The 14,924-nt window shown below is 36.9% G+C and overlaps 1 protein-coding gene across 3 annotated transcripts in view; it reads left to right on the top strand.

Moving 5' to 3' along the window:
- The window catches only part of LOC118275872 (protein turtle), a 124,043-nt gene that overhangs the window by 67,870 nt on the left and 41,249 nt on the right, over positions 1–14,924 (top strand). For all 3 annotated transcript variants that reach the window (XR_007705525.1, XM_035593988.2, XM_035593989.2), the window contains exon 4: positions 14,174–14,284. Coding sequence is in view for 2 of the 3 variants with exons in the window: in XM_035593988.2 (XP_035449881.2) it covers positions 14,174–14,284 (111 nt within the window). In the remaining variant the exon portion in view is untranslated. The remainder of the gene's footprint in view (positions 1–14,173; positions 14,285–14,924) is intronic.

Below are 14,924 nucleotides of genomic sequence, written 5' to 3' on the forward strand. Positions count from 1 at the left end.
ATTTTATGAGAGCACCGCGCAATATGTATCGCCTCGCATCGATCTTTGGTCCTGAACTCCAGAATTTTAGTCTTCAGGGACGGCATTTATCTAGCTCACAGACACTGGGAAATAAAATTATTACAAATGCCTCCTTATTTATATCTTGACCTTCCAAAAAACTGCTCTCGTGAAACGAATGTCCATTTAGACCTGGGAATAAAATCTCATTCCGAGCTTTAGTACCGAAATATTTCTACGTCGGATTGATTGTTACTGTAATAGAATAAAATTAATTTGTTCACGGTAAAAGTTAATCTTACGAAACGGTAACATTGAACTAACAATAAATAATTACAGACTTTAAAGTGTTGTAGAAACAGACTGTTTTTGATTAAACAACTTTGGAAATCAACAATTTTCTTAAAGTAGGTACCAAGTTTATTGATGGCTCGCCCGTCACAATGTAAAATGATAAATCTAGTTTTATAAGAAGAAAATGTATAAAGTCTTCCCTTCAGAATTTTAATTAAATATGAAGATTTTGAGTGAAACACCAAGAAAAAAATTCATGTATATAAATGAGAGAGGTTCACAAGAAATTGAATATGCGATGAGTAAGGACCGGACATCAGCCGGCGCTTTTATAAAACCATTCAAGTTCAGGACTATTCATAATGCGTGCCGCTGATAAATTATGATATTTTATTTATCCATTCATAGATGTAGCGACACTTTCAAAATATATTACAGTAGGGACATCACTCATACGACTTAAATGAAACTACGTGTACATAGTACTCATCCACAGAAGCATAATACAGCTAAATATTTCAACAAAAATAGAGAGTTAAAAATTTCAAACAAAATAAATAATTAAATTAATCAAGTATTAAATTCTATGTGAACAGCTCCATGTTTCTTGACCACAGAAGAGCTGTAATGTTGTAGGTTGTCTAGGAATGAAACGGACATGAAGCAAGGCTCTTATAATGCCGTATCTGTGGAGTATTAAAATTAGCTCAAAGAATAATACACTTTTTGGGTTACCTACTGGGCTTATTTCGCTCATTTTTCGCATATCGTCAGCCAAGATGATAACAATTAAGTCATAAGAAGATTTCTCCATACAGTATATATCAAAAGTTTTATTAATGAATATTTTAATTGCAATTAAATTCTCAACTACGCACGCAACTTAAACAGAACTTGCAATCGCGAATGCAAAAACAAAAAACCTCTAAACAGAAAAGAAATTCTTGCAGTTAAAACTTAAGCCTCTGAGTCCCCAGCACAGAGGGCGCCACCTCCGCCACTTCTTTCGTAATTAATTTCCCCGCGGATTTCAAGATTGTTTAATGAGTTCCCTATGTCACGTCACGCGTAATTAAATAGTGGCTGTGTAAAGCCCGGTTTGTACGCGCCGCGGAGGAATGTGCGGCGGGGTAAGTAAAATGCCGTGTGCCGCCGGATTACGTACTTTACCCGCCGGGAATAAAACGAGAATTAATTATCTATCAACCTAAACATCGCACTAATCGTTTACTATGACTCGCCAAGTGTAGACAGGGTTCTTTGTAATTAGCTTTGAGCATTAAGTGTGGGAAAGCTATGCTTAAGTGTGGGAGAATCATATTTTGGCATGGTAACGCTTGTGGTGTTTCAGGTGTCCATGGGTGGTGACGATTGCTTATCATCAGGCGATCCGTCTGCTCGTTTACCAGCTTATACCATAAAAAAATATTTTAAGACATAAAACGTAAAAATATTTAGATTTTTTAAATGAAAATCTTAATTAAGCATCTTTCCTTTTACGAAATTCCTGACCACTTGTACTTAATTAAGTTAAATTAATGAAATTAGCTAGTCGTAGTACGTTTTAATATGCTTAGCTCATTATTTAATCACGAATCAAATGGATAGCGAGGAGAAAGAAACGAAACGGGAATTAATCTAACTGTCAACATTGCTAACACAATAAATATAATTTATAACGGGTGTCCGTTTGTCGGCGTCATCACGCGGCGACTAATCATGATCTATTCTGGCAAACAATGAGAGCTGACGAGGCGATTTCAATGCAATTAATAAAACATGTTGTGAATGTAATTTATTTGTTAAATACAATATAATATAAATTGCGATTCTGTTTTGTTTTAATCGGATTCCCTCGCCTGTTTGTGCGTGCGTCAGATGTTCCTTATCACTTCAAAATTACACGGCTTGCCTTCTTGTCGGACGGTTTAAAATGAAATACTGGGCGGAGGGTGGTGGTTAATGTGCGAGTGTGTGAGATATTATTGTGCCTAATGTGTCTGATTATATCTTCATTTGACTCTGCAATGTGTTCATGGTGGAATCATAATTAATTGGGCTTAAATAAAGAATAATTGGGGGGTTCTTTGTGTTTGGTTTTACGTTCAAGTTAAATGTTTACGTTAAGTGTTTTAGACTACTAATAATTACTAATGTCATTGGTGGTTACAGTAACTTGTCATTATAACCAAGTTATAATAACAATTTTAGTCAAATACAACTAAAGTAAGACACTGGAAACTAGTTGTGGAAACTGTAGATACTGGAACGATGGGGAAAGAAAAAAGATTTGCAGTATTGCTATGGAAAGTAAACTTGAACGGGGAAAATCTATCTATTTAGTAACCAGTTGAGTAAAATATTCTGTCTCCTGTCCCATTTCGTTACAACGTTTTATTTTCACACATAGAAAGTCTAAGTCTAATATTTCTGTTTTGATGTGAATTAGCTCACCCTCTATTACATAGGACTCATAACATAACTAAACGGGTGTTACATTGTTTAAGTACTTCTGCCTATTTCTTCGATACTTAAAAGGCACGTCATTATATAAAGTGTAAGTAAATAATAATGATGAGCAGGCGGCAGATGGATTATTGTTGCTGTACCGACATTGATGTATGGTAACTTTTGTCTCATAAACCTACCATCTGAGTTCATTATTCGTCGGGTTGGCCTATTGCCAGCCATTGCCAGGCGCAAGAGTATTGCACCTAATTTATGACACTACAAATTTGGGACCAAAACCCAACCTGACTTGCAAGGTTTAATTATTTTTACTTTTTTATATTTTGTTCAGTTTGCAGTTTTGTAATATCTTGTAATTTAATTTGCTAGCTAAGTTGTGAGGTTGGCCGCTAGTTTAAGTTTTTAATTTTAACCAATGACCTTTTAATTTTAAGCTGAATGTTTTTAATTTTTAAAGGTTTTTTTATATTATAATTGATGGGTCGACGTTTGGCCGCTATCTCACCTAGTGGTAAGTGATGATGCGGTCTATAATGAAGCACGTCTGCTCATGAGCAACTTATTATCTCGGGGCTTGAAGACACCCAGGTTATATCCATTTTAAGGCTTCAGTTCGATTCTTGAATGACATTCCCTATTATTGTGATTTGAGATAAATCAATTTTGACACAATTTAAGCCTACATAAAACTTCCTTATGACTTATAACTCAAAGCATCTCAAACAATCCACGTCCACTACCAAAGGCCAAACAAAAAACAAAAGAAATCACCCGAACCGAACATTAGGTACAAATGGAGAAACATAAAACATAAAGGGCCAATCTCCATCAAGTATTGTAGAGAAAATGTACCAAAAAGTATGTTTCAAGTAGATATCGGTCACCTGACTACCTGGCGTAATGAGTGCAATCAGTAACTGAACTCAAGTGGTTACGGCCCGGTACAGCAATTACAAATTGGAAAGATTCCAATACTGTATAAGTGGTAGGCTCTGTGTAAGTGGGGATATCGCTTATGGCCACTTCTGAACTTGTTTCATTGTTTTATAAGTTGAATGGTGGTTGTGAATATGTTTATGTGTTTGTGTCTCAGAGTTTTTTTTTTTATTCAGCCATGGTTGTCCCACTGCAGAGCAAAGACCTCGCTACCCTCCTTCCACTCGTCTCTTCGTAGAGCTTTCTGTGACCAATCCTTTTGATAGCCATCGAGTTCATCCCGCCATCTCCATCTGGGCCTGCCGCGACGTCTTTTAAACCTAATTTGACTGTAGAACAATACCTACATAGAATTTTGTAATTTTATACCATCAGCAGTTGTTTAAATTAATGTTTTATACATCATAAAAACACGTAACCAAAAAACAAGAATGATTGATACAAACATTAATTTGATACAATACATGACAAAAAGCACAATTATTGAATGCCACATAAAACATGAAGCTAACAAAATGTGTATAATTACCATTTGTATAAATATCACAAATCATTTCAATAATGTATTGTATTATTTTCTAAATGCTTATTATTAGGTATGGTGAGTTTACATACAATACATTTAGTATATATCTAATTCATTCAATTCAATGTAACTAAATATTTCAACTAGGTACCAGTTATTAGTAAATAACTAACTAAAATGCTGAAAATTTCGTGTCGAATCCAGTAATTTATATTACCTAATGTCTGTGAACAGAATTGTTTGTTTGTTCGAAATTTATGAAATTAAAATGTTTTATTAAAAAATTGGAACTGGAAAAATGTAGTTAAGAAATTTACACTTGTTTCCATATACATCAGCATGTAGGTATTTTATAACATATTTTGCTCATGATAAGGTATACGATATATGCCAGCAACGCCCCTGTGACTCTTCTGGTGTTGGTCCATGGGTGGCACTGATCGCTTACCATCAGGTGACCCGTCTGATCGTTTGCCTACCCTGTTTCTACCTACATCTATTTTAGGAACACATTCATAAAGTAATTTTAGAAAGAAACATACAATATTCAGTGGGAAGCGTTTAAAAAAAGTTTACAACATTGAGCGCACCTCTGAGTATGAAAAGGTACATAAATTTTTCCCTTAATTTTTCTTATTCATTTATTCATTAGAAAAGTCGGAGCCCTAAATCCGGCAACTTCGTGCCAAATGGAACAGAATCAGTCTTAATGTTTCATACAATATTTTCCCCATAAATGAGACACGTTGAGCCTTTTGTGTTTCATTAAACGAGTGCGTTCAAAGAACTTTTCAATTTCTAAACGTCCGCTGAAATACCATTACAGACATTTTCAATAATTCCGAAACGAAATTAGTTCCGGAGCGTTTCGGGGCTCATTCGACATTCTGCCGACGAATAATGGAATATTAAAAAAAGAAAATTTTATCACGTCCGTTTTTTTTTGCATTTTTAATTTATCTCCAGTTTGCGCTCTCGGACTCTGGGCGATGGAAAACTTTTCAAGTAGTATTTCGTGAACAATTGTAAATATTCATAAAGAGTGGTTGGTTCCCGCTTACAGGAAGTGTGTTTTAAAAGTTTGCTCTAATAAAACGCGTGTTATAACGATTGGAGTTTGACTCGAGGGCGAAGAAACAAAAGAAACTTCCGTCACATTGTCTATTGGCGCCTTATTAAGGAAACTTGGAGGAGTTTCGGAACGACAATTATATTACCATTTTACTGTACTTTGCTCCGTAATCCTGCCACTAAACCATTTATGGGGACAGATATGGGAAAAGTAGTTCTGTTCACTTAATAGTTTCACAAAAAGAAAGACATCTAAATAGGAATTTTAACATTTTCAGTACGGTACCTAATGTATCTGTAAACAATACTCAGACATAAGACAATCATTACAATCGCACACATCTACCAACAAAATGTACTTATCCTTAAAAGTTACAATAAGGGGTCATCCCTCGATTCGAGCCTACACTCGACGATCCCATTTCTTCACGTCCCCACGAGAATTCGGTAAATTCGTCACAGTGGTTGCTCGCGGTACAAAGATACAGTCGTTGAGGTCGCGTCCGTCATTTCTTTCCCTTTTATGTTACTCACATTAATTTATAACTTATATTTATTTACGGAGTATATTTCATGTAGCTATCTCATTCGTCTTCTCATATGAAGCGATCCTTCCATACAAAGGTCGAGTACTTGCCCACAAGTTCAACATGCCAATATCGCTTAACCTCACTTCAAAAGACTTTTTTCATTTGCTTTTGTGGTAAAATTTTAATTTTTTTCGTTGCTATAAATGACAGCTTGTCGGCTACAACGCCCGCCTTGCGGTGGCAAAGGGTGCGCTGAAAGTGGTGGCGGCACTCGCTGCACGCGACAAAATCATGCGACTAAAGAAAAATAGCGGGTGCGCCGTGAATACGGAGTAAAATACAGCTTGTATTTTATTACTGAAGCATTTTGCGACATTATCCGATTCAAATAATTTTGGTGATTAAGGAACAAGTTTAACCCAAAAAGCAGAAAATTGTCCTACAATGTGAAGAATTAAGGATACGCAGGAAATAAGGCCACGTTTTATAGGAAGCTTAATAATCAGCCGAAATTTCTAATCTTTCACCAACCTCACCGGATTTACTCCAAATTCATCCGATTTTTTTCAAATACGTTTATCCTTTGGCGGCCAAATTACCAGTCGTTCCGTACAGCCCGAAATATTACAGCACATAAACGTAATTCTCATACATCTGTACATAATAGTAGTTTTCACGGCACATTAGCTCCGCACTATGAATAGGTTATTTCGCAAAAGGACAATTTCCCATTCGTCCCGTTTCGTCCGTTGCACGCGCGCGTACGTGTCCTCTCTTCGTAACTAGTTGCGCGATTAAATTTAACTTCTGCGGACGTTTTTTGGACTCATACGTGAACAAATTTCTTATTTTGGACGTCTTGGGTCCGCTTGATGGCAAATATTCGGGACACGAATGCATTGTTTAGTTTCCCTGGCTGTTTGGTGTAAGTTTGGCCACTTACTCACTTGTACCCGTGTATTTTTCTTGTTATTTACTGGAAAGGTGAAAGGTTGGAATAATGGAACAATACACGATTTTCTCACTATTTCAACAGCTAACTTTAGAAGAGCGCGTAAATGTTGTTACCTTCCCTAAATTCACTATTCACTGGAACCGCGTCAGGTAGCTTTTTACGTACTTTTTATAGTTTCTCACTCAACTGAAAAATCTTTCCTCAATGCTAGTCCTGTCAGTCCTCGGTAAACTCCACCCTACCACTCTGTTCATCTGTCTTTTGAAGACAAAACACGTATGAAAAGGCTCAGGCCAGTCCATCACCTTACATCATTAAGAAACCCTTTTCCTTTAGGGATTGTTTGGGTCCAAAATCTAAGTGCGCCGGGATACGGTCCGGATACGGGCCAGACACGTCCCGTTATTCATTTATGCGGGCGATTACAGCTGTTGTTCTCTTCTTCGGGGTTTATGGGAACCGGATTTATTTTGGGCGATGTGTGAGACATCGGGCTAGGAGACCTGAACAATGTGGGACCGAGGAACGTGAATAAATTAAATGTTTCGCGCATTCTTAATGTTTGCCGGCTCGTGTACGCTCGGATTACTTTGTTTCGGGGAAATTGTTCTCGTGTATTTATAAGCCTGATTTAATTTTTAACTTTACAACATTGATTTTTAGAGTTCATTTTCCTGCTAAACGCGAACTTTCCGATACATTTTTTATGGGAAACAAAACATAATTTTCATTACGATATATTTTTATAAGGTCATGTTTACCTCGATATAACATCTTCATTAGACAAAGGAAGTCCTGAAGCGTTGTTATCCCGGAGGAAATCAATCTTCGTTCTAATCGCGTCTCTAATCAATGTTGCTGCTCACTGCCCCACGAATTACACCCGAGCTCCAGAAGATTTGGAAACGTATTCTGGCTCAATATTATAACAAATAGCATAAATTATTACCCGTTTAAATAGATACAGTGTTACAAGGAGCGATGTAATTATGTGAGACAAAGAGTTGCTGGCGGCGTGGGAACAAAGAACGGGCATGTCTTAGACAGAAGCGAGGGATTACTGCCTCGGCACAGTCGCGGCTCTATGGTAGGATAACTCCGTGATGTTCTCGAATCAAGTCGTCTTTGATACTAGTAGTATGAGGCTTTTCTAGGAATTATTCTTCGAGTTCTTAAAAAAACAGTAAATTTGTTTTGAATTGTGGTCCTGCTACTCTAATAATTGAACTATGTATGTTTTAATAATTGCTGTAAAAATAAATGAGGTTTCAGACAAACATCTCTCAGGTCCACGTATCGAAATAAATAAAAAAAAATGATAAAAGAAAATTCTGGACGCGGAATATTTTGAGTGCAGAAATACTGGATAGTCTTCTGCTGACCTTTGGGAGCGGAACGACTGACGAAAACTGAACCAATCTTCATATAAATAAAATCTCGTAGGTAAGTAAACTTGACACACTGTGCCGCACTGCGTAATTATAATTCAGTCTAACGGATCCCCAATTAATGGGAGTACACATGAGACGTTCAAATTAAAATGTTTAACAACTCGTTAACATCTCGTAACCTGATTTTCACACGTACACGCCACGCTGTCGCTACGCTTCCGTCACGCAGTCGCACCGTCCATATGACGTCACTTTACAATTAAGGGAAAATTTACGGGGTCATTGGACTTTACAATTTTTATCTATTTACTGGTATCGTAGATCAAACCGAAGAATGGACTTAAAGTTCCAAAACGACGTAAACATGACTACACATCAACCTGTACAAACCAGAATAACTTGACCCCTTAATGTGTAAAAAGATCATACAAAGTGAGACCACGATAAACTGGTGTTGTATAGCTTGATGTATTAGTCGTGTAAACATTCGACTTCAGTACTATCATCAATTCGTAAGCAACTAGTCCACAAGACGGCTTAGCAACAAGTCCACTACACATTCAGTTTGCTAAGCTCCCTGTAACTTCTCCAAGTCAGATATGTACCGTGACGATTAACAACAGCTGTAGGGGCACTGATGAGGTCCACAGACAACCATCTTAGACTTGGCAATGAATCTGAGACTTTAGCTAATTGACTCTGAAAATAGGAGAAATGCAATGTTGTAGAAAATATTTAAATTCCATAAACGTCTAAGTCATGAATTTGTTTGTTTAACCGCGCTAATCTCCGGAACTACCGGTTCGATAAAAATAATTATTTTTGTGTTGAATAGTCCAGTTATGGGCTATAAAACATTACGCTACAATCAATAGGAACAAAGCAGAGTGGGTTAAACTGCACCCAAGTCGCTATTAGATACTTGATAATATTTTAGTCAGTTAATATACTGCAAACATTATATTTAGGTTACCTGTAAATTGACAGTAGACAAAATAGGAAAGCAAATAGTATTTATAAACTCCCAAATTAGGTACAAACATATCAAAACCAGAACTATACACATATTCCAAAACACCCACTAATCGAAACATCAACACCGAAACTGTACAATTTTACATAAATTCTAATTTAAATGTAAATATTTTTGTATCAAATGAACGTAAATAAACAAGATGGCGGCGTTAAGTTGAAGCATTGCGAAAGCGCCCTCTAGCAGGTGGTTAGTTTATCTGGCCACACGAGCTGATTGCTCTAGTTGTTGTTTACATTTCGCTGAGCACCGCCGAGTAAAAAACACAGGAATTCTTACAAGCTTCAGGTATTATACTTGAAGTGAATTCATAATATTGTTCGTTGTAGTGCTTGTATTATTCAGTCAAGTTATTTAGTACAAGAGTTTTGGTACCGTAGCTTTTTGCCATATCGGTTTAGATTATCGAAATTTGCTCGTTCGCCTTCCAAAGGTATGGGACCCTGTAATTCCGTGATAGGAAAAGAACAAACATAATAATATTTATTGTTTTTCTAAAAACTCACGATTTACTCACATAAATTAATGGAGAATGCTTTACTAGTTTAGACACGGCGTCTGCGCTGCTCATGATGAAGAGTCCCTCTGTGACTCGAAACTAGTTGAGCTTTTCTCTATTCATTTACGTAAGTAAACCCTGATTTTTAGTTAAAATTTATTGTGTACTGATTTTGAGTCAAACGATAAAGGATTTATCTTTCCCGTTAAATACATAAACAACTGTGATGTTAAACAATTTTCTTTTGTAGCCAATTGACAGGTTTTACCAATAAAAAAGAGAAGTAAATAAAAGCAAAAAATATATTCCACAAACGATTCGCAGTGAAATGTAAATTGCGTTTTTTGTATTACCCGCGCTGCAAGTCGAGTAAATAATAATATTTGTCTTTTCTTATTAATCCTGGAATCAGGGTTGTACACAGTTGGGATTATTGCACTACGGTACCTATAATATATTCATGTATTATTTGTAAAATATTTTATACGAATATACATTTTTTTTTTGAGGAAGGAAAATCATTCAATTACTTCTCCCGCATTGGGCGAGGCGAGAGGTAGTGTCAGACTCTTACTGACTAAAAACCACGCCGTTCCTACTCCTGCTTTTTGAGCCGTAGCCCCGGTAACCCGCTAGGCAGTGGTCGCAGCTCCGGATCATGAATGTGTGTAAATTCGTGATCCGGAGCTTATTATTAATACAGACAGTTTGTAGCCTTAATATAAGTTTTAAAAGGCGATATACTAGTGATGAGGCTTTTTTTTATAATTTTAATACCAAAAAATATATGTATAGCCTACGGAAGTTCATTTCAACATTTATTTTTGCCTCAGATAGATTTATTCCTATCGAAAGTTACCAACAACACTAAAAACAAAGTTATCCGACGAAACCGCAGGAAAGTGCTAGTTATAAATAGCCTTAAATCAAAGACATCAATAACAGTAGCCTCGCCATATTTCCCCCTTGACCTGGAAACCGCGGGCTTCCTGAAAAACATCAAGACTTGTGTTGATAAATCTACATTAACAAAGAGCAAAGTTTTCGAGACCGTTTATAACGTTTTCACACGGAACCAGTTAAATTGAATCAGATAAAAGTTTCGCCTAAACGTTTTGCGTAGTTCATAGTGACGCGGTTTGTGGCGTAACTTGTAATAGATGTAACCAAGGTTTCGACTTCACCTCCAACTTTAACTGATAATCTGGTTTAAGTATTTTTTTGTATATTTTGTTATAAACATCACGAATTAGTGTCGTCATAACATTTTAACTGATTAATTACTTTTTGTGTGCGGTCCGCGGGTTAATGTTTTATGGTTAATTATGTGATGAAAATAATTGTGTTAATAATTGCTCTGGATAAAACTACGTGTATGTGAAGATAGGATAATGAACTCCATTTTGTTTATAAACATGCCATTACGTATAAATATTAAATTATACTTTAAAAAGTACTTATTTTATGTACATATTAAAACAGATGTCAATATACTCGGAATAAGAGAAAGATAAGAAAAACTAAAATTTTCGCGTAAAGAATCCTGAATCACAATCATTTATTGTTAGCAAAGAAAAAATGTTTCCTAAAAGTAAATCGATTGCATCTATTGTACCTACTGACTAAGTTATAGTGACTACACAACATTAATACTATTTGTTTTGAGGCTTTGCACTTTGAGGCAGTATGTCAATGTTGGTTCGCCACACTGCGTCGACTAATGTTTAATTATCTCCATCTATTTATTTAACTGGACTAAATACATTATTATATGTTGACCTATTGGTCATGGCTATCCGTTGCATATTATACAGTAGTTAAGTTATGGTCACATGATCCTGATTATCTAAGCTATATGTCTATTCTGATTCGGAGCTGCGGGTTTACCGGGGATCCGTCTCGAAGGGCAGAAGTAGGAACGGGGTGGTTTTTAGTCAGTAAAAGTATTACATTCCTACTCGCCTCGCCCAAGGCGGGAGAATTCATCGGATGATGATACAAGTAACTATAAATCATTTGATCATCTAAGTCTGTTTGTATGTTCTATTTGTTTTTAAAAATGTTGCCCTACACTAAGATTTTCTTCTGTGTCGTGGGTGCGTTTACAAACATACACGTTCACATACACATGACACCCAACACGAAACAACAATAATTTGTGGAACACACAAAAGTTGCTCCGTGCGGAAATCGAACCTGCTATACATTGCGCGGCAACCAGTTGCCCAGCCACCGCACCAACCGTGGAGTCAATATCGTGGAGTATCGTCATCATCAGCTCGTTTTCATACGCTGCAGGGCATAAAGTGCTCCAAGTAGTACTAGTATGTCACTGAGCTCGATGTTCAGCTTTTCGCAAGTTCGCATCGAACCACTGCCAGCCAGTCATGGAAATCGCCATTGAACATAGTTACCATAGAACATAGGACGTGTTGATCATAATATTATTGTCCTTAAGTTACTTGTCTCACAGGTTCACCCCTTTTATATGGGACTAATAACACAAACGGTGAAAAGTATGTATACATTGTACAGTGGCATTATGTGCCGAATTGTGTACCTCTGCCTACCCCTTCGGGGAAAAAAAGGCGTGACGTTGGGTTACTTGACACGTTAATTCAATTAGTGACCCTGGTTGACTTGTAATTGCATAATAATAGTCCGTGATTGAGGTTCATTGGTGTAAGTATAAAGTTGGGTCAGGTTGTCTTGCAAATGTACTACCGTACCAGAAGTCATATCGTCACCAGCTTAAAAGTACGGCAGTTCTATAGTCAAATACATAAATGATTTCCATTCTATTCTAGAGTCATAGCTTTATTAATAAAAAAAACAGTGTAAACTTTGGTATTTTCAATTGTTCGTAAAAGAAAACTAGCAGTGGGCTGCGCGTGTGATCCCGTGTTTTGTAAATGTACGCGCGTCCGAACAAACGTTGGAATTCCCCCTACATCGAGCAATTCCGCCGTATTGTGTGATAGTGGAGCGAAGTCCTCTTTTTAGGCCTCGTCCGATATTGCGCTGCGAGAGGAATTGATATAGCTAACTAAACTCCTCTCTTGTAATTCTTTGAAGAGAATCAACTTGATCTTCTTTTACTATTTTTTATATTGCGACTAACTTTGCTTTGCATTTTCTTTTGCAATTTCATATCGTAGCTAGCGATTAATGCTAATGGAATTATAGCCTTCAAAATACAAATTTTAATGAGTCTTTTTGTGTAAAATTACTAATATAATTTTAGGATAGTTTGGAAAATCCTTTACTCACTTGCCTTGCGACGAATGAAAACCGTCTTGAAACAACGTTTGCGTTGTGTGAGTGAGGTTACTGGAGGTTCAATTACCCACCTCACCAATCTTCCCAATTCTCAAACAACTCTTAAATTCTTAACCCTCAAAAGGTCGGCAACGCACTTGTAACACCTTTGTTTTTTTGGTTACCATCAGGTGATCCATAACCCTGTGGATGGGTTAGGTGTTAAGTCCGCCATTCACTGCTGAATTATGTGAAAAACAAAATAAATAACACTCTACTAAAAAAAACACAAACAATGTCAACTTATATCCACATAGTAAACAGCAAACATTATCTTGGTAACACAAAAACCAGGTCCCACATTACAAGTTTGTAAGCAAAGGCCACAGAGTAGGTACGAGCCCCAGGATTTACAGCCAAACTGCGTGCCACCACGAATAGCAATGTGTTGAGGTTTCGATCGATAACCTCCTATCTTCCTATCTGTACGATAAAATCTCTTCGTCTAGGAACCAGTGTAAGCTACTGACATGATAATTTCATTGAATTACTGTCGTGGATTTATGGGAGCAACTGTTTTATTGGTGTACTGGCTCCGTTGGTTAGGTGTTTGGTCAAGTCTATGTCTGTTTTGTTGTTAGGTAGATTATCGAGAGATACAATAATTCGAGGGTTAGGTACGCTTCTCGAAATGTATACTAGTAATTGAGATTCCAACAGTTGCCACAGGATTTTGTCCAGTGTAATGACACCCAGACCCGAAACAACAATTTGTGGATCATACAAAGATTTGTTCCGTGCGGTAATCGAACCCGCTACACGTTGCTGGTACCGCTACACGTTGCGCGTTGCACAGCAGCTGGTTGCCCAGTCACCGCGCCAACCATTCAGTCCTATTGTATCTACCATGGTAAAGGCGAACCACCCAGAGTAAAATAATAATAATGATAACTTACAAAAATGGGTGTATTTATAGTACTTATATGTGACGCTACCTGAAAGTGGGCACGGTAGTCAAAACAATAATCTGGAAGATATCAAATTCCTCTATTAAGAGATACAAAACGAATCTATTCAAAGATACAACTATGTGGGAGCTTATCTACCTTGTTGCTATTTTTAACAGACAAGTAACTTCATACCTTTTCCTCGTTTGTTTACAAAATAAGTTATGGTGCTATAAATATAAGGTTCTATTTTCCTTGTTCCAGCTCCGCCCAACCGGCCCACCATCATGGACGCTAAGACCAGGAGTCACACCAGACTGCTGGAGCCTTACAATGAGGGAGACACGCTGGAGCTGGCTTGTGAATGTTTTGGAGGTATGTAGTACTGATCACTATACTATAAAGTATGTAGCACTTATTCCATGTAATCCATTAGGAATAAATCCAAGCTTTATTGTAGAGAATAAAAAAAAATACTATATTATGTGTATACATAAGTCAGACCTGAAGTTAAATTTACGTTTGAAAATTATAGCACACTACTGTTAGGGTGCTTTTCCATCAGAGATGTGCAATGTAGGTAATGTAGGTAAGGTATGCAACGAAGATGTAATAGCTAAGCCGTGAAACTATTTAACCATTTCCACTGATACTAAACTATGCGAGGAAGATGCGCAGCTCGAGTATGCGATGTATAGCCATCCATAGCGCGCATTTTTTCATGTAAGAAACAAAGCTTAGCTGCTGTTTCCACCGGTGCTGAGCTATGTGTATCAAAGAATATTATGATTAGTGGAAGCCAAACGCATCCACAACAACGTAGCATAGCATATGACTGGTAGAAAAACCCACTTCTGTGCTATATTCATACCGTTGTCAACAGCTAATCAGCTCTAATAAAAAAAGAAATAATTTCTGATTAATTCTATCTATTTTTTTCTATACTGACCAATAAATCGAATGAAAGTACTCATCCTCTGCACTTTACCAAGATCAAACAAATTGACATAAAGAT

Source organism: Spodoptera frugiperda, chromosome 8 (genome assembly GCF_023101765.2).
Source record: "Spodoptera frugiperda isolate SF20-4 chromosome 8, AGI-APGP_CSIRO_Sfru_2.0, whole genome shotgun sequence".
NCBI lineage: Eukaryota > Metazoa > Arthropoda > Insecta > Lepidoptera > Noctuidae > Spodoptera > Spodoptera frugiperda.